General features: G+C 39.7%; 1 protein-coding gene and 1 long non-coding RNA gene across 5 annotated transcripts in view; one reads left to right on the top strand and one right to left on the bottom strand.

Annotated features, from left to right (window-relative positions):
- The window catches only part of kcnc2 (potassium voltage-gated channel, Shaw-related subfamily, member 2), a 102,634-nt gene extending 101,328 nt beyond the window's left edge, over window positions 1-1,306 (top strand). Inside the window, exons 4-5 of one of the 3 annotated variants that reach the window (XM_042402763.1) lie at window positions 10-104; window positions 1,109-1,306. In XM_042402763.1, the coding sequence (XP_042258697.1) occupies window positions 10-71 (62 nt within the window). In that variant the 3' untranslated portion in view covers window positions 72-104; window positions 1,109-1,306. Of the gene's footprint in view, window positions 1-9 lie in introns of all 3 variants that reach the window. The other 2 variants (XM_042402762.1, XM_042402761.1) reach the window with 2 other exon arrangements.
- The window catches only part of LOC121890475, a 37,417-nt gene that overhangs the window by 8,825 nt on the left and 592 nt on the right, over window positions 1-28,000 (bottom strand). Inside the window, exons 2-3 of one of the 2 annotated variants that reach the window (XR_006093807.1) lie at window positions 8,208-8,284; window positions 1,300-4,310 (exon numbers count right to left, since the gene is read on the bottom strand). This is a non-coding gene — a long non-coding RNA (uncharacterized LOC121890475). Of the gene's footprint in view, window positions 1-1,299; window positions 4,311-5,042; window positions 5,806-8,207; window positions 8,285-28,000 lie in introns of those variants that run through there. The other variant, XR_006093806.1, reaches the window with a different exon arrangement.

Genomic DNA, 28,000 nt, shown 5'->3' with positions numbered 1-28,000 from the left:
TACTCACAGATAACTGCAAAGAGGTTGTCTTTACTGGTTTCACACAAGCAGAGAGCAGCATTCTATCTTAATGGCTTGGGGAAAGGCACCGCCATGGCGGAAAGGTAACCTTCTGAATGGGTGTGTGGCTCAGATTGCAGTGCAGAACCCTCTCACCTACTTGGTCATGAATTACGAATTGTGGTTTTGTGTGTATGCACTAAGAAATGGGGGTAATTCAATAACCAATAAGAAGAGATACCTGTATGTGGTTGCAGAGAGAAGCACAGATGGTAACATTAAAGGTGCTGCTTGTAGCATTTTAGTCAGTGGATCATTACCACATTAAAATAGTAACATAATTAGTGTAAAATAAATGAGACCATCACTGAGGAGAAAAACAGTATTTTGCATCATGTGCCACCAGAATTGGTACAAAATTTGCATGATTTACACTTAAAAAAAACCCTCCTTTCCATTTCTGCTTTTTTAACTGCACATCACCAAAGGCTATTAACTGCAAACCCCCAAACCAGATAGACAAACCTGAGCTCCCTTAAAACATTTTAGGACTGTCATTAAACCTCATATGAAACTAAGGCAGCCTTTCTGTTTCACTGAAAGGCTGTGTTATTTATTATTGAGGAGACTTTTCTTCATGAGAGGCATAAATTGCCTCGGTGCACCAACAGGTGTTGGACAGCAGACATAACCATGCAGTGATGTGCCTCACCCATCCCTACAGTATGTCTATACCAGAAGCAGAAGGTTGCTTAGCAACTGGCTCACAGCTAGATGCGTCTTACACATAGCTCGGCAAAAAGTCAAACAATTAAAAAGAAGAGCTCTTGCAAACATTTTTCTTTGTCTGTAGACCAAATTATTGAATCACCCCCACCCAGACCACCGCAATATACAAAGCAGCTTTTATATTTCTGTATATATGCATAAAGAGCACCATAGGTTTGTACTATGTTGTCATTTTTGTGCATATATTTTAAACAGCAAATGTGCATGACAAGGTATTCTGAAATGATGTTCAACAAAGACAGATGATGCATTTCTGATATTTAGAGATGTGACCTGTTTATATTTTATTTAGACAGTTCATTTCCTATTTGAATGACAGTGGGATGAGACTGTCATCAGTATGAGGACCTATTGCAGTGGGAGGACGCCATTTGGAGCTATAAGGCCACTCCTACAGGACAATATGGATGGGAACGCACGCAAAAACCACTGGCTGACAGTTGCCCAGCTCATGGCTCAGCAAGCAGGAAAAGAACCTTAAGATCTGGGAGGACTTTGATAAGCATTTACCTTTTCCTGATTTCTCTTTTTGTTTTCCTCTTTTGGGACTCTGGAGAAAAAAGAAAAAAAAAAGGAGAGCAAAGCAAACGGGACACGTCCTTAAAAGAGACTATCTACTGTATAGATATTACTTGTGTAAATAAGATGACAACACAGCACATCTGGGCCAAGCGGCTCCGTCCACACATCTGTCTTTTGATGGTGAGTCAGGTAACAAGGTCGTTGGTTGCTAAGTTGCGCCGTGACACTCAACGTCAATCACTTTTCTTGCTGTGGTATCCCTCCTCGCAATAAGTGTATTAAGATGTATCAGTTGAGGCACTTTGTGTTCTAAAAATGGAGTGTATTCATATATGAAATTCTACATACAGTATATACAGTTTAGAGAGACAAATGTGCTAAGTTGAATAAATGTGACATTATGGTCATCTCTGCTTTTGTTTCTCTTGGTAATTTTCAGTAGGTTAATTGCTCTGCTGTGTGTTAATGTGTGTGTGTATCCTAAAACTCCAGGGTAAGATCTGCAGTTTTGAAAGGCCAGGTCAGTGGAGACCAATGAGTGGACTTGATGCTGCACTCTTCCAGTTAGTTTTAGCACAAACATGAATGAGACAGAGTCCCCCTGTGATGCAGTCGCCATTGTAGAAGTCCCCTGCTGTGCATTGAACATGCAACTACCCTGCGTTAGTGCTGCAGATGTTTGTCTCTTCACAAACCAAATTATTATTACCAGAATATTCCTCATATCTCCTGGTGGCTAAAAAAAAAAAAAAACTGCATAACTTGATTCTTCCAAACTTTTCCCCTTTTGGGGGTGGAGCAAAAGTGTAGCAGAAGTTTACCAAGTTTTTAAAAAAGTGGGACTTCTAGAATGGCTACATCTGCACAGTAGCAATCCCATGTACCCAAACAATCAAATCGGATTTGCAATAAGCACCCGAAAACAAAAAGCGCCGATCCACACTGTGATTTCAGCAGCCCGTTAAAACAAGAAGGCAGAGGGAAAGCAGAGTGAAAATGCAGCTCTAAAAGCTGATAGAGAGGACTGGCAGGTGGCACAGCTCATGTGTCATTTCGGTTGCGACCTGCTCAGTTGTTGTCTCGCTATTCAAGTGTCACCCTGTACCCACAATCCTCTTTGTGTAGTACACACGCTGCTTTACTCTTTGAATTGACAAAGGGGTACCGTTCTTTGTGTATTTTTAGGAAGACGTTGTAACTTGAAAAAAAGGTGTTTATTTTTTTTAAATCCAGAACATGTATTTTTGTGTCTAACTGTTGAGTACATTGCTCTTACCTGTAAAAGTCATGGTAGTCTGATGCTGTGCTTCTCCATCGTGTCCTCAAACTGTCAGGCTTTTGATCCGAGTTCATGTTTTGTATGTTTTACTGTGAGGAAAATTCTAGTTTGAAGTCTGTATTCGTGGAGCCTTTTGTTGGCATTCTAAAGTGCATGCTGAAAAGAACCATTATGTCAAATTGTAAAAAAAAAAATAAAATAAAATAAGATGACATACTGTATATCATGTTCAAAATGATGTGTATAGAGTAAAGGTAAATGCTATGTGAGAGATTCACATAAACTATTTATCTTTTAACTGGTGCTTTCTTTCTTTGCTTCATATTCTTGTGTATGGTCTGTTTTTCTCCAGAGATTATAGAGTGACTGAAAAGTACCTCAGACAGCTCACAGTCAAATGTTGGTTTCCCAACAACAATATCCCAAGTATCCCATACATACAAACAAAAGCACATCAAACCAAAGTTAAAGAGTTGCATCAGGTGCTTCGACCCCAAAGTACCTGTTTGCAGGTTTAGGTCATATTGCATTTATTATTATTCTCCACATTATGAATTGTATTTGCCTGCTGTTGTGTTCTCATTAACAGAAAAAAACAGGCTACACTAGCAATTAATAGGAATTAATCCATTGCAAGTGTATCAATTGAACAATGTCTTGTCCTGTCAGTACCATATAAACAAGGACATTACAGGAAATTATTGAATGAAGTATTACCTGATTATGTTATTTAAACCAGCTGATCTGGGGTGTTTAATATCTTTTGATTACTTTTGATCAGTCAACTTCCTGGAATAAGACAATATATAAAACAAAGGTCTGTGGGGGGTGGGGGTTGTTTTTTTCATTCCTGCAACTCCTAAAACCCTCCTGCATGATATCTGACCATTAACACATGGTCCAACAGAGATTCTGATCAGATCACTACTTGTTTTCTTTTTTCTTTTTAAATACGGCACCATCGTGCAGGAAAAATAAGACGTTTTTAGCTGCTTGATATGCAAATGCAAGTATGATTCAGTTATACAGTTCTGGGTGGTGTCGTTGCCCATAGCAACAGATACAAAACCAGATGCTGGAACATCAGGCTTCAGAGATTTGGATTGGGGATGACAAACTGTAATGTTACCAACATGTAAATGTAATATATATATATATATATTTATGTGACTTGAATGAGAATGACATACAGTAAAATGTGTAGCATCTCAGTTAGTGGAGAGGAGATTGTTGTAGCTGCACTTAATCATTTAGTCTGGTAACACAGGTGTGGTTTAACCTTAAAATCATGCCTAGTGCACCTGTAAGTGTAATTTCCCAGTGAGGGAATAAAAAGCAAACAAAGCAGCCGGTGCCTAAAAACAGTAGCTGCATTTGTTTGGCGGGTGGCGTTGATTTCTCCAACAGGTTCAGTCTGAGATAATGGTGAGCTGGCGCCCTCCTCTCTCACTTCCTGTGTTCCCTCTTCATTCTTCAACTCACGTCCAGCAATCAGCAGCAGTTGGCGCACTGTATCCCTGAGACATCCCAACTATCTTTACACCCGTTGCCATGGAAACAGCCACAGACTTGCCAAAGAGATGTAAACAGCCAGAGCTGGGAGTGTGTTTTTCAGGACAGGACCCCCCTCTCTCTCTCTCTCTCTCCCTCCTCCACACACCCACCCACCCAACCTCCACCTCCCTGCCTGGGAAGAGGGCGGGGTGTACGGTGCCAGCTGCTGAAAATCCAAAATACCAAATTCGTGACATGAATATTGCATCAGAGGCTGTTTTAAACTTATTGGTTCTGCCCCAGTGAAACACAAATAAACACACATTTCACCCAGACCAACTTAACAGGTGTGTGGGTGGATAAATAGAAAGATAGATTGTAAATTCATAGCTGTAGTAAAAATGACTCCCCACAATACAAAAATATCAGATGCAACGAGGAACATGCTGATGATTTAGAGTCTTTCCAGTAGCGGTGTTCAATATGTAAAGTTTGACCTTAAAGTTGGCTTGTAAAGGTCATGGTCATTAAAATCATTAAAATCCTCTGGGAGCAGGAATGTGCTCGATGAATTTCATGAAATGTACCCATTTGATTCATAATATTCCTCCCGTACAAGTGGAAATTTTGGCCCCATGGTGGCGCTCAAGGAAAGGTCAGAAGGTCACCAATGACGCTATGCCATACTTCACATTGCTGCTAAACAGGTTTTGAGGATGTAATGTGTTCAAAATGGAAAAGTGACTAAATTAAATATGCTGAACACAGTCAGCATGCAGAGTAAAAACTGCTCAATATTTGAGTGTGCAGTTGTTGTACACTATTATTCCATAATGCATTACCCAAAGGAAACGGAGGAGCTGCTCACACCTCCAAAACATTAACATAAGTTGTGAAGGGTGATGAAACAGCTCCCGAAAGATCTTCAGATCAGATCAGGAAAAAAAGTATTAAAGTATAAAGTGTTAAAGTATGTTTATTTCTTGTATATTAACTGCAAAAACTGTATTCTATAAAGATTAGTATATACTATGAGACATAATTTAAAATTCCTCCACTGGGGGCCATGTAGCTTTTACGATATCTTGATCTATATTCATAGTAATGGTGGATGATGAAATGGCCAATCCACAGATCAACTTCACTATGTTTATCTCCCAGTAGTAGATCCACATACATTATTTAAGAAAGTGTTAAAACTGTTTTCAAATCATAAATTGAAATGCATTTTTAAGGAACACATTACTGCATCATTATAACTTTAAAAGTGGGAATTTTACAAAAAAGAAAGAAAAAGTTATTAATGTGAAACTGACAAGATGAAAGCAGTTACAATAAAGAGTATACTAACACAATGATACAAGCACACCTGACATGACACTGATGATTACCAGACTTTGTATATTTACACACACCGTAATGTATAAATGAAAGCAAGATGTTGGGCCCTGAAGTTGTCATACCGCAGTGTGGCATTTAAATCCTGATAAGTGCCATGTAATGAGACTGCTGTAGTCGACGAGGGCAGAGTGAGTCAGGCGGTAGAGTGGGGGCTCCGTTTACAGGCTTTGTTCCAGGTGCGTACTCAAAAAGCCACGGAAAACGCTCTAAATTACTCACAAGCTGACATGGAGCCCCTTATTGACAACCACGAGGGCAGCGTGTAGTGGCGTGCGCTAAGTGCCGGGTACACACGAGCGCCGTAAATAACGGCATCATCTCTGCGAGACAACAAAAAAAATAATAATTAGAAAACAAAACAGCAGAGATGAGATGATGATTATACTGTAAAGACACTCCAACAACAACTGCAGCAGGAAGTGAGTCCACGCCGCACAGGAAACCGGCCCTTCAGTCATCCTGTCCACCACTTCACTCCTGTAAGTATGTGGGATACTGATGTGTACTCCTCCATACCTCTGCAGTTCAATCCTTTATTTAGCTGCAGGAAGAGGGATGGAGGCAGGCACTGCTATGCAAATGTTCTCTTCAGCTACATTAAAGATGGACATGTTTCATAATATTTGTTTAAATACTGATGACTGAGGATAGAAAATTATAAGGGCAGCTCAGTGTTTTGGGTGTTTTTTCTCAGCAGAATGGATACTGCACAGCTGGACCAGTGGAAAAAAATGTTTTTTTTATCTAAATCTATGCAGTATTGATCTCCAAAAAGAAGAGGACAGTCTCTTTTTGTCAGCCCACACATGGAGGTCAGAGGTCAGCCACAGAGCAGCACAATTACTCAAGGACACATCAGACAACAGGCTGGATATAACTATCATGAAGTGTGATAGCCTTGATGCAAACATGCCACCAAACATACTGTACATGTGTTACAGAGTCACCACACTTTGGAGGAAATTAAAATACCCATGTTGTGGCTGTTCTGGATCCAAGGAGGGCCAGTGTGGCTTGCTGTGAAAAGTCTAGAGTCTTCATTACCATTTTAGTAAAACATTTACTTATTTTCTTTCTCACTTGACACAAACATACCATATTTCTCTTCCCCAGTTTAAACTGAGTTTATTCAAATCAGTGAAGCAGCGTCTCTCCGGCTTGTATCGACTGGTAAATGTCACTCAGTCTGTGAGGTGAAAGAGGGTATTGTGCTGTCGAGTCTGCGAAATGAAGGGAAGCTAGGTGAACCTGACGTCCTTTGATTAAAAAGCAGGAAATATGAAGTGAAGTGAGTTGCGAGGCCAAAGCAAAGAAAGTTAAAATAATTTACATAAAACAGGAGAGTTAGATCGTTTTCCTGTGTTGTTAATAATATCAGCTTGTAAGATGATGGAGGTTGAAGATAAATTCCGGCAATAACTGAACAAAATTGCCATCAGCAGCAAGTACAGAGGATAATATGTGGACATTGATCACTTTGCTTCCATAAAAGAAAGGAGAATGGACTTCAGCGTCTAAAACATGAGTCAAATATGGCTCTCGTTTGTCCGTCTGTGTCTTTGCTCTCTAGTGGTTTAAGTGATGCTTAAATATCCTGCTGTCACTGTGTATATTTAACTCCTTGCTGTGCTGATGTTGTTTAGAAGATTATACTGGAACTTATTTCTGCTGTCTAAACAGCATTTTATTTAATCACGTGAATTTTCACAGTTGTACCTTTTAGTTATGTTTTTTTTTGTTAATTTGAGTGTTTTAATGAACCGAGGAGTTGTATTCTACAAATATTACACATAATGAGTTATTTAAGGTAGATTCTGATTTTTTTTTTTTAGACTCAACATTGTTTCTGTTGCCAAAAAAGAAAAGTTAATAACATAATTTCCATGTATCTATGACGTGCATTATTTCTCTATATCTGTTGTCTGAATGTAATTCCATTATTACTATTTGAGTCATAATGTGGTTTGTTGTTTTAGTTAGTTTTAGTTTGTCAGTGGTTTTGTGTTTGTTTTGTTTGGAGCACAGATGCTGGTTATATTGGGAGAAGGATGATGTAGATGGAGCTGCCAGGCAAGAGGAGGTTTATGGATATGTTGAGGGAAGACGTGCAGGCGGTTGACGCGACAAAGGAAGATGCAGAGGGCAGGAAGAGATGGAAACTGATGATCCCTAACGGGTCGAGCGGAAGGAAAAAGAAGAAGAATTGGTATGTTGTTTTACACCACGATGCAACAGCACCGCAAATCAGAACTTTTGACAGTTTGATGGTAAAATGACACAATGTAATATCTTACATGTTATGTCTGTTTGATGACCTGCCTGACTTAGTTTTCCCTCCCTATTTATTTCCTGAAACACACTCAGTATTTAACACACAAGTATTAAAATAAGCCCTTAATTTCAAGGTTAATGTAACTGGCCTCTTAAAAATAACAGCTGGTCCAGTACGGTCCCTGAGGTTTAAACAGGCCACAACCACCACTGACCATATTGTCCGATGGGGAAAAATGGGAGGTTGGCACATTCTGAACAGATTTTTGAGACTTTTTTGTGAACGTCCTCTACACAAACACACAGAGGTTAATGCTGTGTCCATAGCAACTCGTTGAAGAACATGCAGTTTCAAATATTTGATGTTAGGATGTTTTATAATACCTGAAAAGAATTTTTTTCTCAAGCAGTGTGGATCAAATTCTACAAATGCAGAAAAGCATTATAGTACCTGTAGGTTTCTATGCAGAGGTTTGCTTTCATTCTGGCAGCAGAGTCTGGCAGGAGCTGGCCGAGGCATCGCTGTGACTATAAACACAGATGAGAAATAAATAGACAGAGACAGAATGAGACCATTATGATCAGGGAGATGTCTGGTTAATGAAGATGGGTGTGCCGGCTGTCAGATGATTACCTAGCTCTGTAATTCAAACGTGAATCTTCTGAGCTCCTCTCACTTTCACAGTATTTGCATACTGTACCACTGCTAAAATCACTTTTACTGACCAAACAGTGAAAGATTTACAACTTATTAAGTAGAAAAACGGGACAATTTCCAACATACTGAGGTACCCAGACTTTTACAATGTAGCGAAGAAGTGAAGCACCTAGCACGCTGAGCCATGGAGTCATGATGTTAAGGAGGGGGAGAGGAGAGTATTAAATATTTTACGTCAGACATTCCCATTGATCAGCTGAAGCCTCTTATCCAGCTCAGCTGCCTCCATGTCATTACACAGGGAGAGATCATAGGCTGCTTGCACCCAGCAGCGTGTTAATGAGCCAGTGGAGCTAAGGTAAGCCTGTGCACACCATTGCATCAGGCGTTGCGAGCAGCACTCATATCAGCAAACTAAATTTAGCACGGTGGATTTGTAGGTTGACAAGCTTTACCCCCCCCCCCCCACCCCCTGTCGTCACAGTTAAACTCCTTCATGTGCTGCCAGCAAACCTGTGAACTCTCTGAAGCGTTTTACAGTCTGATATTTTAATAATTCTCAGAATGGCTACGTGGTTTTAATTTTGAGAAAGGCAAAAGGCATTTTGTGAGCGTGTAAATCTGTACAATGATCTCAGCTCCCATCTATGGATGTACAGTATTATTCTGAGAACTGGATCCTGCTACATGATAAGAAAGAAGACATGTAAAATGATATACTTTTTTCCACTTTGTCACATTTTGCTTTTATCAGCACACCAAATTTTCCACCATAGACAAGCATGAAAACTTTTTTTGTAATATTTCAAAAATTCCTCAAATTTGGTTGTTTCCACCCAGGTTTTTTATGTGCAAATTGAAAATGCAAATAAAAATAGGTAGATAGATACGCACCTATTTTGACTAGTCATAGCTGGAACAAGTTTCATTAACGATGACCCCAAGTTCTATTGAAGTGTCATCATGCACAATACCAAAGCCTGGAACTGTCAGAAATCAACAGGATGTCGCCATTATTAATGTTATCAATTGCATTTGTTTTTTTCCTTCTATGACATATCAAGATATCTACAATTAAATGGTCTATTTATGTGTCATACACTATACATATACTTAGTTGTTACAATAAAACACTGTACTACTTGTGAAGTGGGCTGACATAACTCTACTTATGCCCAAACTATTTCCACGGTAAGACTGCAAGTATTTAATTTACTTCATTGTTTTGTACAAGAAGTGACACAAGGCGTGCACATATTGGTTTTCTGGATGCTCCCTTTAGCTCTTTTCCAGCTGAGCTCACTTATTTCTGATGTGTAAAGCACTGTGGGACAAATGTGTCAACACCTCACTCAAAAACCAAGAAATCTTAGTATCCGTGCTGGTTGTCATTTGTCCAGCGTGCACTATACTACACACTTAAAACATGGTTTAAAAATTGTGTTTCGTGCACAGGAACAAAGGCAGTGATCTCCACTGGAGTCACAGAAAGGATATGACATTCTAATAAGATAATAATTAATGGAAAATCTATGTGTTACACCCACTAATATGCTGTGCTATTGAACATATTGTTATTCCTGTGCTCAACTTGCAGTGTTGTGCTCATAAACACGCCCTGCACATATTTCTATCTCTCTGTGAGTCAGTATTTGTATACTTCAGAGGAGACGGGATGATAGTTCCTTCTGTAATTATTGCATGATATTGTGGATTGTTGGTGATTTACATGCCTGTCTGGAGTCACCACATTTTTTTAAAATCTCTATCTGAATTTACAGTACACATGTTTGCATCTTAACACAAACATCTGCTCTTTATGCTTGATCGTTATCGTTGTTTTCTCATTATATTCTCTTGCTGTAGCAGCTGATTTTTTCTGTAAACATTTAGTATTTGTTTCTTTTGTCTTTTCTCAGCACTGATGCATAAATGATCGCTTTAATATACACCCGTCATATGTATTTATTGTTTAATGTTTATTTGCATTATTTATCTGTACAATATGCATGTACTAATGAGTAAAACTGACACTAAAAACAATTGAAATGGCTCAAAAACAATTTTACTCATCCTATAAAGGCAATGCATGATACAGTTGTGAAAATTTAACAGCGTCTGTCTATGTGGATACTGTTGCAGCTTAAGTAATGTCCTGTATATAGCCAGATAACCCCTTAATGGATTTGGACTGAAACATTAGAGTCTCTAGGTCTTGTTGTTTATTTGTGCTGTGGTGCATTCAGGCGCCAAATTACTGAGAGAACACTGAAGGTGTCTGATAGCGTCTATTCTCAGCTTATCTCCTCGCAGTTACTGGCTCTCAGCTGATGTGTAATTAACAGGAAACATTTGAAATCCACCACACGTAAAAATAAATGAGAAGGTAAATAACTAGAATGGCCTCTGCTTCGTTATGAGCTGCTAGAGGGTCCTCGTTTGTATGCGCAGGTGTGTGCAGAGAGGATGAGACGCAGCTATGAATGGATGGCCTCATGAGAAAAATAAATAAGAAAATAAATAGAATTGAGGTAATTTTCCGCTCGACATGAGGACTGAATGAATTGAATTATTAAGTCCACTCATTTCAATGTTTGTTTTTTTTTACCTTCGCAATTTCAGCCTTTATGGAGTCGATGTAGTAGCAGGTAATTAAGCTGTCAGGTGTCACAGAGGCTCCTGTGATGGACCACACATGAATGTTAATCCAACCCTGCATTGGCATCCCCCCCCATGCCAAACCTCCAGATCTGTAATTGAGTGTGTAATGAAATTTAGTGAAATCAGTGGTATGTGGCACATGTTCACTGACTCAAACAGTATCGTTTATTTAATCCTGCATGTCATTTAAGTCCGCTGTCCTTTCAGAGAGATTTGAAAAGCATAGAGTTTTCTTTGTATGACTGGATTTGTATCAACTGACCAAACACTGAAAACAACAGGTATGATGAAGGAGGACCAGCATTCAGAGGTCATTGGTACAATTCCATAAAGCCTTTTGTGGCATACAGCCCGTCAAACCACTTCTTTGTTTTTTAGTTTGCTCCACTGCGCGCATTATGATCCTTTAATTTACTACAATCATGTTTCATCTTTTTAATTTTCTGCAGTTTGCTTCTGCCAGACATTGAGAAATGTTCTTCTACACCTATTTGTTTCTAACCACTGACTCCAGCGCCCTCTGAATGGCCTCGTCTGCACACATACAATAGAAGGCCTGGATATCGTATATTTGTTTTTCTAACAAGCGTTATCCATTGTTTTAAATGTTTTAAGTATTAGTCGTCCTGATCAATACAGATGCAGTAGTGAAGTCCTGAACACAGCAGGATTTAAAAGAGGTAGATTTTGCAATTCATTCCGTTATATTGCTAATCAACTGTTAGCAAGCTTTTTCGTTAGGAGAGCTTTATTTACCTTCTTCAATAACTTTTTATTGAACGGAATGGTGTGCAATCATGAACAAAATTCCAGGGGGACGTAAACAGAACAGTGGAGAGAAAATAGAGAGAAGCTGCATGAGCTGTCTTCACTGACTAGTGTTATCCCGACTGGGTCCAGTAGTGAGTTAGCGGTTAGCTCACCAGCTACAGCAGTTCACAAACTATCCCTGCAAGTAGTCACTATGGACCCACCTATTTCGTATGGACTAGCAAATGTCATTTTGTGATGGCACTGTCGCTTCAAATGTTGGTTACCATTCGTTGTAGTGTTGTATTGTATTGTGACAACACATCTGCTCCAGACACAGTTGGCAGCACTTCCAGCCACCTCTCCCGGTCCCTGGAAGTTACGATTCATATCACCTGCTGAGCAGTGCCAACATTTTGACACAACATGAATTTTCCACAGAGAAGTTCAGTTACCTTGTTAGAAATGATTAAATCGGGTGCCCAGTGGCCTATTGGTTCAGGCATACTACATAACTGCAATGTCCACAGTTGGACCTTTGTTAAACGTCATACCCCTCTCTCTCTTTTTCTCCCTGTGTTTCCTGCCTCTCTCTGCACTGATGATCAAATAAAGGCAAAAGGCCAAAAAAAAGTAGCTTTAAAAAATAAAGAAATTATTAAATTGACATCTCTCTCACTGAGAAATAAAGAATCAGTGAATAAGCAAATGTATTTCATTTCAAAAGTTGCCGGAAACAGGATGACTCCTACTTCACTGTACAGTCCATCCTCAGCGTTTGTGCACTGGAGGCTTCAAGTTTCCACATCACACTTGTGGAAGTTGCATAATGAACGGTGATTGGCTACAAAGTAGTTATGACGTCACAAATCATGCTCGTAGGTCCACATGTTAAACTCAGATTTTCAATGAGAAACAGAGAAACTTTCTACTTTCAGCAGATGAATGTGAAAACAAACTCTGCACGTCCATCATTCTGCACAGTGAAGCTCAAACATCCAACTGAAGGAATAATAAATGTATATTTTTGAGTGGAGGCGGATTTTAACTTACGAGAACTCTCTGAGAAGTTGAGAGGTTAAGATACTTTCTACATCATCACAGTTCTGCTCTAACTCTTCCACTGGCCTGCAACAGCAGCTGCCAGGTGTGTTTGGCAATTTGAAGAATTGCTGGAGTCAATTTTTACAGTAACTGACAAACGTGGCTGGCAGTTCCACCTAGAGTAATGACATTCATGTTTCTTTACACACTCCGCTTTAATCGCAAAACTACAATTTTTAAACAAGTGAATCACAGTTTGGGGGCTCTTCGCTTAGCAACATCCATTAGAATAGAATTAAAAGGTGTGGGAGCTGTAATTCACAGAATCAATTTTTACTGCTCTTAATTATCTGCTGGATTATTGCCAGATGCGGTCTCAGAGATAAATTCTAATGTACTCGATAGTGGTTGGAGCCTTATGCTGGGTTAAAGAACAGCGCTAATTACAGCAGAGAAGCCTCCCACATTCCCTCCCCGGAACAGTGAATAATTCAGATGGCTGTGATTTAAATGCAGCCAAACAGCCATAAACTAACTGGAAGTCTCCTCATGTGCCCAAGTTACAGTACATGCTGTGTTTTTCCGTCCTAATTGTCTCACTTAAGCACACCTTATATCTACACTGTGGAATTGTGCTTTTATAGGAAATTATTTATGTTGATCGCATAACTGAAAAAAGATAGTGCTGTACCACTTAATGTCAGTGAAAATCAGATGACTCATGCCAAGTACAAAAAAACAGATGTCATGTATGTTCTTTCATATTGGTATCAGATACAGCTCACTTCCCACAAACTGAAGAAACCTTGAGTCACTGTGACCAGCAAGGCAGCGCTGCTTACATCCTCATACTGAACACATTCATGCTGCAAGACAACGAATACGCAGGAGTCACGAATTAAATCAATGCATGAGTAATGCAAATAGAAAGAGATGATGAATAGATAAATAGCAGAATAAAATAAACAATGACCAGCATCCTCTCCAAGGAAATTCAGCATTTTCATCAACAGACTATCAAGCAGTCGAACATGAGAGTAAAGCTGTGTTTGCGGGTGTGTGTGTGTGCGCGTGTGTGTGTCTGTGTCTGTGTGTGTGATCTTCAGGCGCCAGGAAACCCTGTTCTCCCATTTCCACCATAATGAAACATAATCACTTTGAGAGTGGCAACTTTGTCTCACAGAAAGCTTTGAGATGATCTGGGTCTTTTCCAGTTGGCACTGAGTCAGACCTTGTAAGTGTGTGTGTGTGTGTGTGTGTGTGTGTGTGTGTGTGTGTGTGTGTGTGTGTGTGTGTGTGTGTGTGTGCGTGCGTGTGTATACAGTATGTGTGTGAGGTTGGGTGTGCATGAAGATGAAGAGGGGGAACAAAGACAGGAATACAATGCAGAAGAAGAGAGTACAGTTATAAATATACAATTTGGGGAAGAGAGAGAGCACCTTTAAGCATAATGGTCTTTAAAAAATAAACTTTTGTAAATGGAATATCTTTAGGTACTCAGCTATTGGTTGGACAAAACTAACAATCTGAAGACTTTGGGAAATTTTTCACAATCTGTCATTGTGTAGACAAATAATTGATTAATTGAGAAAATTACCAGCAGATTTGCTATTGAAGTTGCAGCTCCACTCGTAGTATAAACATGTTTTGATTGGTACCAAAACATGTACTGAGGTTCAATATTCAGCCTTAGTCAAAGCTTTATGAGTAAACATTTTAGATGTCTAATTGTTTAATTAGATTTAATTTAGATAATTCATTTTCTAAAACTTTTAATCCACTAGTTTTATAACCCCCCAGTGTGCAAATCTTCATAGACAACCATGGTCCAGTGGAACCTGAGGAGGAGAAATGTGCAAACAAAGACATAAGAGTTTGAAAGAGAGAGAGAGACAGAGGACGAGAGACCTTTTAACATATTAGACCAACTGGCATTTACTCTCCCTGTCAGCTGCTGTCTGAGCAAACAGGAAAACAGGAAGGAGGTAGAGAAAAAGCCAGTCTGAGCCCGAGGAGTGACCACAGCTGTCAGGTAGAGCTGTGTGTCACTGAAGACTTACACCCCATTTATGGAAAAGGACAGAGGAGTGAAAAAGCAATCACTGGGCAATTTAGCAGTCTTTTAGCCATCTATTGTTGCTGGTGGGGAGCAGAGCACAGCCAGGGACGCACGGCTGGGTTCTTATCTGATGTGATAGATACAGAGCAGCTATTCCTCTGCTTTCACTGCTTTTTAGCCCTTATTAGAGGCGAGGGAGTCGCTTTTTCTGTTTCCTGGTAATGAAAAATGAATTCATAGACATCATTTAGAGGCATGGTCTCATTTACCGATAATGCCGCGCTCTGATCGGAGGCTTTATTTCCTGCTGGAGCACAAAGAACTGTGAGCGTCATTACAAACACTGAGCTCAAAGGCTGCGAGGAGCCTTACATCACCGTTGTTGCTATGCGACACAAACTTCAACAACAACTTGCAGGTTACATCTAATTAGTGTCGAGCTGGCTAACAAATGAAAAAGGAGACAACGTTGTTGAGAAGTAAAAACGGAGAAGATGAAGACAGCGATTGTGCTTTTGAAGAGTGTGTTAAAGGTGCATTTCACCAAAAACCAGAAAACATATTTCATGCCTAACTTGGAGTGCAGTCCATCCATCTGGATAGTTTCTGTGATTTACGCATTCTGACATGAACTCATCTTGTTACAGTGGAGCTAAGTGCCATTTGGTTGTGCTCAAAATGCCCAAACATGACATTTCAAAGACCAAACAGCTACAGCAGTTTCCAAATGACAGCCAACAGTGACCTGTTTGGAGATAGATGGTTAGCAGGCATGTGATGTGATGTTTACAACGGACAGTTTGGGTAAAATTTTACCATTCTCATACAGATAAGTTCCAAATAAGTTCAGCTAACCTCAGGGTTTCTTTAAAATTTGTCTGATCATCTGTTTCTTACACTGTCTGGCCTGTTTTGGCCTTGAGTGATGTTGCTACAGTAACTGTTATTAGGAATAGAAATGATGGCCAAAACAACAAAAATAGGAAACAAGTTGTAATAAAATGAAATCTCGCTTTAGGCTCCTAACTTCACTCTCTACAGTAGATTTGTCATAGTTCAGCAATAAAAATGAAAAAATGTGCCTCCCAGATAACATCACATGTGACCAAAGCTTTCCTAGGTTATTATGGAACAACTGCTACTTGTACTATTATTAAGGCCCTAAAAGAAGGCTTATCGCTGTAAGTGTGGCCAGTTGACTTTCTACACAGCAACATTGTCTCTCCAACTTAACGAAGGTGTCCAATGTGAGTGTAATCTATCAAAGAGCAATTTCATCTGCACTTCCAGCACAGTATGATAAGGCTATAACATTACAGAATGTTGGACTTTGCAGGTACTGGAGGATGAACAATATCATTCAAAAATGAGATACCCAGCACTGGAAAAAACACTCATCCAGAGATCCAGAGAAAGCTTATCTGTGGTTTGAAATCACTGATGGATTAATGTCAGGTAGCAATTTTTCCTTCTAAAATCAGATAAAAAAAGATTTTGTAATTGAACTATGCCTGGCTGCTTTGCTGAAAAAATTATTTTGCCGGGTTAGAGCTTGAGTAAGCAGCACCATTCACTAAAGGTTATTACTACATTTTTCTTTTTCCTACTCTAATAAGCAGAGCTGTACAGTGAATAAGTGAAGGAGGTCTGATACATGGTCCATGTTCTCCAAGCATGTCGACTCTACTGTTTGTCCTCCAGCAGTGGTGAAACTGTGGTCATCTATCAAAACACTGACATACCAGCAGGTTGCTCTCACTTCTAATTTACAGTATATGTGTTATACCTAACCTTACTAAAATGTGTTTTTCTTAATGACTCCTGACAACTATAAGATGATGACTGATGATGACCCCTGTCATGTCCTACATACACTATGAGTTAACACACCTCAGTAGCTTTCAGTACTTAATGCATATCCATCTGACTTTAATTCCCCTCCATCCACTCCGCCGTGTCGACACAGGCTGAGAATCAAGTGTGCTTTTAATGCCAAAGAGTAATCAATCTGTCGGTTTATCAACCTCCACGCTCGCCGTTCATTTCCTCCAGCAGCAACATTTGGCCCGCCATCCATAACATTCACCTGCCGTTAGACGGACGCTCCATCAGCTTTTGTTTCATGATTGAGTGTGAAGCACTTTGCATGTTTAATGATGCTCGTTTGGGCCTCTGCTGGCCTCTACAAAAGTTATAAAATAAAATCAAAAAATGTATTTGATCTAATGAAACTAATGAACTGGGGTTGGGTTTTTTTTTACCAAGTGTGGGGTGTGGACAGAAGCCATAGTCATTCTGAGAGGATTACAATATCAGGCTTCAGGCTTGAAAATGAAATAAAAAGATTATTATTATGCATATTAGGGCTGCAGCTAATAATTATTTTCTTACCCTGCTGGTTATTTTTTGATTATTCGATTAACTGTTTGGTTTATTAAATGTCAGAATAGTGAAATATGCCCATAACAATGTCCTAAAGCCCAAGGTGATGTCATCAAATTACTTGTTTTATCCAACTAACTGTCCAAAACCCAAAGTTTTCCATTACATAAGACAAAGATGCTTGAAAATTTAATTAAACAATTGCCCATTATTGTTTTGTCGATCAACCAATTCAGCTAATCGTTTCAGCTCTAAACATTATGTTACACTATGTTTTGGCGTTCAGAGCCTGTGCTTGGATGCACTGCTATTTCTCTTTTATGCATAATGTATGGAGAAACTGCAGGATTCCGTTTTTCAGGGACTAAAGTGCCTTTCCAGCCATTTAGTTCAACCAGCCACTGCTCGTGTCAAAGGTGTTAAGCTGTCACCCACTCACATCTTTCAAATATCAGTCAATCAGTGAAGGTAGACTCGTAGTCCCTCGAGTCCTTCTGTTAGCACTCAGCTGAGCTATACCGCCATGTGTTTCAATTACAGTTAGACTGAAGGGCAGTGAAGGACATGATTCCTGAAGGAAAGTGGATTCAGTGGTAAATTCTACAGGGACTGCCCACACACACATTCATAGGGTAGACTTTTGTTGTGAGTGACACATTGAGTTAACCAACCGTGCCACCCAATTAAACAGCCCCTATGGAGGTTTGCTATTGATCCAAAATGAACACCAGTCACACTCAGATAGGTCAAATAAATACTGCTGTGTGTGTGTGTCAGTGGTTATCTGTACCTTTTGCTCAGGGAAAAAGCTGGGGTCAGCAATAAAAAAAAAATAAAAAATCACGACCCTTGTTTTCAAAGTCAAATTACTCGTCCACATTCAGTGCCTCATAAACCGCTCACTTAGCCATGCAGCTATAATGTGTCCATGAGGATAATGTTTTACAAATGACAAATTTTATTTCCATTTCTCACAGTGTGTTTTATCCCTCGGTTTATCGTCTGATTCAGGACCGGCTTGCCCTCCAACGGACAGATCACGCAAGGTAATTACTTCCATTAGCCCCTTTTCACCTGCTCTGATAGTCAGGATTCATTAAGCTTATCAGTTTATTAATCCACATGTAATTAAGCACTGGGGACCTCCAGGGTCCTGCTTAACAAAAGGAATATCACCTGTCCCATTATCAGCTGGTGACACTCGTTGAGCATGACCCTATATTCTGGCTTACTTCAAAGAACTTTCAGATGGGGTCGCCACCCTCACACACCCATATTAGCCTCCAGTCAAAGAAAAGTTTCTTTTGCGGAACCAAAGTTAATTGAAATAACTCATAAGTTCAGTTTCAAGTTAAAAAAAAAAAGAAAATACATTTTCTGCACTTGATATAAAGTGTTCAGAAGGAAAGATTACTGACTGTACTCTCATCTCCCTCTACTGCTGTGGAGGGAATGTAAAGTACAGAGAACACAGTTTATCTCAAATAAAGATAACCACATCTCAGTACATTTAGCCTCCTGTGCTCAAAAACGATCCTACAGGGATCTTCATCAGGTCAGAATGTTTAAAAAATGGAAACCACACCCATATTTACTAGGGATGTGCAGGGGCTGAGTTTTGTATTTATATCTGTATTTGTTGAGGCATCAAAATTATTTGTATTTGTATTTGAATAAAAGTGGAAAGAGGCTAAAAAATCCTACTTTTGCTTTTATTACATTTTTAATTTTAGAAAATTAAAGTGTTACAATAAGTGTTCATGAATAAACTACCTTATGAAGGAGGTCCCCACACTGGGTCTCAAAGTAGAGTCTCCCTGATCATAGATGACTGTGCTGACTACTGAGCTAAAACTTTACTCATCGCCTCATTGCAGACAGACCTCTACTAATTTATACACTCATAACACAGAGACAGCACACCCATTTTTATTTATTGCCTATTTTTTACAATCTAACTTTGTGGAAAGGAGAAGGGGAGCAACAGGTTATGGAGAGTCCCTTGGGAGCACTTTGTGCGAGTCAGTAGCACAGCTTTATCTCTGAGGAACATCCCCAACTCCAGGAGTGATGTCCAAATTACGAAATGCCCATCATGTAGCACGTGGATGTGACTTCCCTTGTTGAGGTCTACTGATAGACATAACAGTGGAACAGAGGAGAGAGACTGAGATTGTCACATCCTGCCAGGACTTTCTGTTTTTGGACTCTTTGTGTTTTTGTTCTCTTGGATTTTCTGTATTACACTTCTGTTGAGTCAAGTCCTTCTGGAAATGGTTTTGCTTGTCATGATTTGGGTGGTAGGCTTAGAGGACTGCCTTTGTTGGTTAGCTTAGAGTATTGTGTTTTTTGTTTTCTGGTTTCCCTGTGTTTTCTCCTCCTATGTTCATGTGCTCCTCCTCTCACCTGCCCTGCATTAACCTCGTTAACCCTGTCCTGCTCTGTGTCTTCCCCACACCTGCCCTGTATCAGTCTCATCAGCCCTGCCCTGCTCCCTGTGTTTCCCTCAGCCAATCACTTCCAGCCTGCCCTGCCCTGTGTCTAGTCACCTGTTCCCCATTCCCTGATTAGTTTAGTTTGTATTTAAGGTCTGGTTTTCAATTGATTCTTTGTTAGATCTTCTGTTAAGTCAAGTCAAAGTCAGTTCTGTCCTGTTTAGTCTTGTCAAGTCCGTTCTGTTTGGATGTATGCCTGCACTCTCTGTTCCGTCAGCTTTTGTTTAGGTGCTCACACCGAATAAAAGCGTTTTACTTCAGCCCTGCTTTCTGGTCTTTGCATTTGGGTCCACTCATCCCTGCTACACCATGACAGAGATAGAGATGTAACCAACCAAGCTGGTATTTCATGTTTTTTTTTCTTCCTAAAAACAAATACTTTTTGAAATATTTGTATGAAACAAATATTCGTTAAAAAACCCCAACTTTATTTTATATACAAACATTATATCAGATTCATCATCCCATATATAAGGATCAACATCACCTACATTCATGAAAACGTGTATCTATAATGGTGTCCTCGCAGCATCAGCCACTCACTCTGCGTTCAGCTACATAGGACCACTGACATTATGTATGTGAGGCTGAGGCGGTTGCCAGGTCTAGCACCTGCAGTCTTACTCATCTCACGATTGTTGGCTGGTGGTAATCCGGTTAACGTTTCTGCTGTTGATGTTTATCAGTTTCAAAGCTCCTACTGGATTTGTCACATGGGTTTCAGTGAAGAGCTAGGTGTTTTAGACAGCACCTCTGCTCTGTACCTAGAGAACATTCAGGATGACTCACACATATACACTCACAGCTTCCAATGTCCTTGTTATTTTGACTCTATTCCTGGTATTATTTTCTATATGGTCTCAAGCCATTCTAATATAACAAGTATAATGTCATAGTACTTAAAATACAGTAATAAAGTAAGGAGCAACAAATATACATGACATACACATACATAAAATTGACACCAAAAGCACTCTTAAAAGTAGGGTAAGAGGGTTTAAAATATACCTTGAAGTGAGACTATATGTAACATATTGACATAAGAGATAAAACACCCCCCCTTGAACTCAGGTGTTTTATTGCTAGTTTTATTGGTCTGGTATGACCAGTAGCTTATGGTGGCTAATGTTAAGGTAGATATTGCTGTAAAACTGACATTACTTAATCCATTTTGTGACTTTATGATTGTTTTCTTCTTATGCTGCTGTTAAGTTTAAATTTTAGCATATCACAGATAAACATTTAGGTAAAGACACTTGAACAGGAGACATGTTTGTCATTTCCTGCCTGTGGTCCCATCCACTGCCAGTTGGGTCGCCTAATGATGACGTCTTTAAAGCAAGTGATCCAATCTTGGAAAGTAAAGGCAAATTTAATATGACATCATCCTTTAATTGCTACACGTGACCACAGTAGCAGCTGTTCAGCAAGAGTTACATAGTCTCTCAACTGGGAAACCATTTATTTTAAGGTCATTAAACAAAAGAAAGTCTTACAAAGAGGTAAACGATCAGTGTCAGCCAGGCTTACACTGGTCTCTGGTTAGTCTGTCAGACAGATTGCTACCACATGCATAACATAGAAAGCACTCTAACATATTTTTACTGATCTAGATTTTGCAGTAGTCAAGTGATGCTGCCTGTAGGCTCCAGGGTCTAATATGGTTTCCTTTTCTACATTTTACCTCTCTTACTTTGATATAAAAGCAACCATTAAACATTGCAGCCAAAAACACATTCATTAAAGAAATAACAAGCAAATAACAATGTAGATATACAGTGCTCTTGGGGCTAAATTGGACACAGAGCCAGTTATGTTCCTTCTTACTACAGCTGTCAGAGCACTTGTCTTCTCTGGATAATAATCAGCTGAAATGCAGTGGCAGCTGGCATAATGAGATCACTCAAACAGATGATTCATGGCTTCATTTGGTTTAACTTTAATTTTAGATTTAGTTAATTACCTGTACAAATGTCCACTAATACTATAAAAAAGGAATATAACCAGTGAAGACGAGGAAGGCAAAGTCTTAAGCTTTGTGCTTAAGGCCCTAATATCAGATAGATTGATCCAAAATCTTTGCCAAGGCTACTTGCCCTGCTCATGGCTACTGGGCTTCTGCATGTTCAAACTGCCATGAAATGATTGGTTATGTTATCAGCTGAAGCGGGTCGGCGCGGGGCCTGGGGCACTGCAGGCTTCTTTGTTTCATTAGCATCATTTGATTACCAGCGTCTGAGAGCTGAGTGTCTCTGGCATCAAGCTTGCAGCTGAAAGCGTCCGTCTGGGTGTGAGTGGGATGATAGTGGTAGGAATGTGACTCAGAAATATCTCGGGCACGCATCACATCCTGCCGGTGTCATGGGGAAAGCTCCTATCTCCAAAATGTCAGCTTTTAAAGCGCGAAGAGAAACTGCACTTGTGTTTTTCAGTTTATCCACAGAGGGGTTGAGAGGGCTGCTTGAGCACAGAGGTCATCAGCTTTGTAAGAGGAGAATGTAACAGTTCAGCTGCAATGAAAACATGGCAATCGCCCAAATTGTAGTCACGGGGATGTGACTCATCCGTGACATGATACAATAGTAGAGAACATTCAAATCCAAGCCTGCGAGAACTGTGCACTCACTACAAAAACACACACTCAGTGGTGCTGACTCTCTTCCAGTAGTAAGTGTGAGGCCATGGTACTCTTCTGGAAAACAATAGAATGGGAGTGAGTTGCTGCCCCAAGTGGAGTAATTCATGAATCCGTGTATCCTGTTCACAAGTGAAGGTAAAATGGAAAGCAGTATTCACCGGCTGGTGTTGTGTCAGCAGTAACACAGGCATTGTATCTGGCATTGTATCTGACAGATGTGGTGGAAAGGAAGCTCAGCCTGAAGGTTAAGGTCATGAGCCTGAGGTACTGACCGAAAAAATGAGATCGTGGATACAAGCAGCCAAAATGAGTTTCCTTCACATCATCCTTTATGTCTGGGCTCACTCTTAGAGACAGGGTGAGGAGCTCAGACATCTGAAGGGAGCTCACTTGGAGTGAGCTAAAGGAGTCACCTGAGGTGGTTTGGGCATCTGATCAGTAAGCCTCCAAGACGCCACCCTTCTGAATCCAAGGAGGAGACCCTGGGTGCAGACCAAGAACACACTTGAGGGATTTCATCAACCATCTATCATGTCATTATTGTGGCATCCTCCAGGTGGAGCTGGAAGACGCTGCTAGAGAGAAGGACGCCTTCCTTAAACTGGGCAGACTCTGTATGGATTAAGCCAGATTTTAATCCTGAATTGATCACTCCTGACTCATCTCAGAATAGCCTTGTTAAGATTATGAAACATCTGGTGTGAGTTTAAGTTACTACGTCCTTTGAGTTAGGTGACCCTCCTGGTCATGGCTACCATAATAACCATGGGGTAGAGGTTTGGGAACAATCCTAGTTACTGTTTTTAAAAAAAACTGTCCCGACTTGCAGTTGGAAATGTGACACTTGTGGTTGGAAATGGGAAACAGCAAAGTCCACTGTTGGGTTAATGGCTCCATCCACCCCTCCTCCCCTGAATAAGGAAAAAATGACAACATATGTACCGTATAAGTCAGGTGAACTGTACCACTGCTCCGGGTCATGATTATTACAGCATCTGCCACTCAAACGTAACTATAGGTTGGGTGAGTGACATTACCTGTTACTGTTGTGTCGTTTTTCTTGGGAGGACAGTCTCCGATAAAACTGTTCTGTGCTTGCGTTTGGTGTGAGTGCCATATCATTATTGGTCGATTGATCCAATGTAAGCATAAAAGTTGCAGCAAAGGATGATTAAAATATGTAGTGAGAGTTAAGAAAACATACAAGACTATTAAAAATGCAGTGTCTGCCCAGCTTTAGGCTGTGTTCAGACAGATAACAGTACTGTGTAAAAAAAAAAACACAGCCTCCTATTCATCTGAGTGGCACCACTCCATTATTGTGGCAGAGATGCCAAGGCAAAGGGCTGTGGTAAAAAAATAAATGGTTGTCTGGCAAAAAAGTAAAAACAGGCTCAACTTTTGCCAAATCACAAATGTGACATCATCTGGCTGCACTGGCCAATCAAACATGCTAATCAAGCAACAACAGATAGAATGACTGCATTATAAACCATTTTGCAGATTTTTCTGTGTCAAAAGCCTTCAAACTCATTGAACTGTTGGTCAAACTGCACTTCCTGGATCGTGTCTCATCTTCTCAAAGTACCTGGAGTAACATGCCCACACCAACGCAGCCCCTTGCATTTTTTTGGGCAGAGCTGCACTCAGTCTCAACACCCACTTAGCCTACTGGCAGTGCAACTCAGATCCAGATAAGCCACGAAAACAACGGAGGGATGGAACATTTCTGGAAAGGCTTTTTCCCTCAGCCCTAACTCTAGGCTTACACTCAACCCTCACCACTATATATCTAATGTTAACCCTGACCTAAACCTTAATCCTAAAGCCACAAACCAAACAAACCAAAGCCATGACAGAGGTAATAAACAGCTTAAAACCCCACCTAAAAAGATTTTTCTTATCTTTAATACAGTCAGTTGTCTGCTGGGCCCTCCTAATACCAGATGTGGTTGCTCTGAGATTTCTGATGTAACAGCAAAGCCTATATAAACTATATGAGTAAATATTCCTGTTTCTCTGATGACACCTTATGAAAGAGAAGGGTGAAGGAAATGGCATCTAAAACACCCAGGTAGTTTAGGGAGTCAGGAGATTGTTCAGCTGGAGCTCAAAGCTTAATAGAAGCAAGCATCTCTTACAGAATTAGTTGACCCTTCACCTTTATATTAACCTCAATAAGAATGTTCTCTCAAATCATTTAGCACTAGATCTGTTCATTCCTGCTTTGCATGTTTGCATGTCACAGTGAGACCGACGGTTTTCCTTGTTACCTTCAGGGTCAGACAGGTCTTGTTTGTGCATAGAAATCCCAAATTCAATCTGTCAGCTTTGCCTTCACCTCTGACTCAAAGATGTTCCTGAGGGCCGAGACCTTTTCAGAGGTATTTCTGTCTGACTGAGATTGAAGGAAAGTGACTATGTACATTAGTAAATGTAAATGCATTCTCTCCTTCATGTTTAACATTTTGACATTGTGTCATGCTAAAACCTTTTTATTTGACAAAAACCTAGTGGCTCATGTGCCTACCTGATCTACCTGAAAAGTGAATGCACCAGAGAGACATAAATCTGCAAATACTGTTAGCCTCTTTAGCACATGAGCCCCTTTTTAAGTGAGCTGTTAAAACATCATTAGACCACCACATTTTTACGAAATCTTAACTTTTTTATTTGTTAATTTCCAGCATTTCCACTTTTTTAAGCACAAATTTAAAATTAGCATAAAATGGAAACACACTTAGTCACATGTATCTCCAAATGTGGAAGATTCAGATAAACTCAAGAATTAAATGCTCCTTTATGCCTTATGAAAATTCTCCTTCTTAGGTTAGTAAACCCCTTTTAAACCCTTCTGTATTTGTGTTGCCACAAAGCTTAGAACAAGCCTCTTTTTCTTAGCTGATGAATAGATGGCATCTTGGAGATAACACTGTTATCACAGGACAGTCTCAAGAAAACTGTTAAAACACATTGTGGACAATAGAGCGAAGAGGAGCAGTGACTGTACAACGGGCATGTAAAAAAGAAGCAGGGGGAAACAGCTAGTCTGGCTTTGTCTAAAGGTAACTCAATCTGTGTACCAACACACTCACAAATTTTGTTTAATCCTATGAGATATGAGAGAAGAGGAGTTGACTGCCAAGCCACTTTGCATTTGCAAATGTAGTTGTCGAAGTATGAAAAAGGATAATGTGAGTTTGAAAGGCTCCTACATTAAAAAAGCTTTGCAAGAGGACAAAAAAACATTTCTCATATTCTTCATTTGAGCAAATATTATCAATCTGCAAGCTCCCAAGATGTTTTGATGGAGCTCTTTGATCCATCATAGACACTACCTGAGACTTAGGCTTGTAAAACAGGTAATTTAATAATAAACTCTTGCATAGTGCAACTTTATGTCAAAAACAAAACCACTCTGGTGCTAGAGAAATTGAAAAAAGGAAGAAAAAGACAGAAAGGGAACTGTCTGTGTGTGTGTGTGTGTGTGTGTGTGTGTGTGTGTGTGTGTGTGTGTGTGTGAGAAGCTGACTAAAACATGGTATACAAGAATCTCCCCTCCACCTCAGGCACACTGCTTGTCCATCCTTTCCGGCAGAATTCTCAAGCAGACGTAGTTGAAGTATTTAAAGCGGCAGCAGGCCCGTGTTACCTGTACATCTATCAAGCTGCCAGAGCAGGTAAATACAGCAGCTACGCATGCAGCTCGTAGGCAGCCGTGTTTTACAGAGTGAAGCTGTGCCAGGCCAAATGGTGACTCCTGAGTGTGGAAATAACACTCACTCAGAGAGAGAGAGAGAGAGAGAGAGACAGAGAGAGAGATAGAGAGACAGAGCCATGAGGAACAAAGAATAATGGAAAATGAATTGGGCAACTCAATATCAAAAAGAGATTCAAATATTTCAAACTTTCAGTATATGATGAAGCTTTAGCACTATGTTGCAAGGGGTGAACAAAGCTTCTGCTGTTCTTGAAATCTTTTGAGAAATTCAAAGAATTGGAACCTTGAAATTTTACAAGGAAAGATTTTTTCCCCCCAGAATACAATAACCAAATTAAAATGCTTCTCTTCACTCTGTCCAGGACTCAACACTTAATATCTTAAGAAAACCTGCGGCTGGACCACAGAGATTTCTAATAGAGACTAATAGATAGGGTTTGGAGTATGATAGCATCAAATCCAAATCCATTTAGATCAGTTAAATAAATTTACTTTTCAACATTTGTAAGCAACTAAACTTGAAAATAGCTAGAAAAACAAAATATTTTTGGGTGTAAACTACTTTTGCACACATTCTTCTTCTCAAGCTAATTGCTCCAAATACTAGAGGTCCCAATTCAGAGCTAATAAGTTGACAAACTTAAGTAAGTAGTATGTTATGAATAATAGTTAAATTAGAAGACTCTCAAAATCAGGCAGGATTGTTTGAGTAGAAAAGACTCACCTAGGGCTTGGCGATATGGCCAGAAAATAATTTGCAATATTGTCATCATTATGCATTTTAAAAATATACATGGTATCCCACACAGCTACCAGATGCTTCAACTAAAGAGAGCATTGACATCCAGTTTAATAATCAGTTTGACCACAGACAGAGCAGAAACTGAAAGTCCGCTCATTAACTCATCTGCTCCTGCTGTTTGTGTTTCTTGGCGAGACATCAACCGGTTCAGTCGACTCCCTTGGCATCACCTCTTTAAACCAGAGAGGATGCCTCATTAACAAACACAACACCTGGAGGCTTATATTGGTATGCATTCCTCTCTTAGACCCAATTGTTATTTGCTACAAAGAGCCAGCTAGCCAGCTGGAGTCACAACAATCCTGTAAACTTCTACTGGTACGCATAACTGTAACTCTTTATGTGGCGGTCGCAACTAAAGATGGCTAATGTAGCCGGCTATCTTATGTTATTTTTTAACAGAAAATTGTCTTTTTGAGTGTAGCCCACCTATCCCTCATCTAAACAGGGAAGGGCCCTGAGTTCTTTAAATCAACTAACTTAATGTACAATAAATAATACTTAGATGTTACTCTGTTTCTCTCTTTTTTATATATACTTTTGTATTTGTCTTGGGTTCCTTTATTCACTGCTAATGAACTGTATTACACTTATTAGGCTAACTTTTATTTAACCCTTGTATTAAATCTATGCACTGTAATCTACTTGATGAATTAGACTACTGCATTGAAGTGGTGTATCACTCCTTTAAACAAAACTGTCACTGATATCCACTGATAAATACCTCTAGTGAAAGAAATAACCAAACATCACACTGGAATCAGTTTTAGAAAGAATGAACTTATCTTATTTACTTATTATATAAACAACAAAATAATATTTAGTCTCTTTCAATAACTTGAGTTACGGCAATAACTCTCCAAATGTAAACAATATACTCCAAGTGAAATTTAGATTTCCTCTGATTTAAATTCAATCAAAATTCGTCGGCCCGCATTCACCAAGCACACACACACAAGCCGGCAGGTATTTAAATAAAATAAAAATGAATGAACAGAGAGGCCCCAAAACTATTTGGCTGCTTCACTCAAAGA

The sequence above is a fragment of the Thunnus maccoyii genome, chromosome 23, assembly GCF_910596095.1.
Source record: "Thunnus maccoyii chromosome 23, fThuMac1.1, whole genome shotgun sequence".
Taxonomy (NCBI): Eukaryota; Metazoa; Chordata; class Actinopteri; order Scombriformes; family Scombridae; genus Thunnus; species Thunnus maccoyii.
The sequence above is the reverse complement of the archived record's forward strand: the minus strand, read 5'-3'. Positions and strand labels throughout refer to the sequence as shown.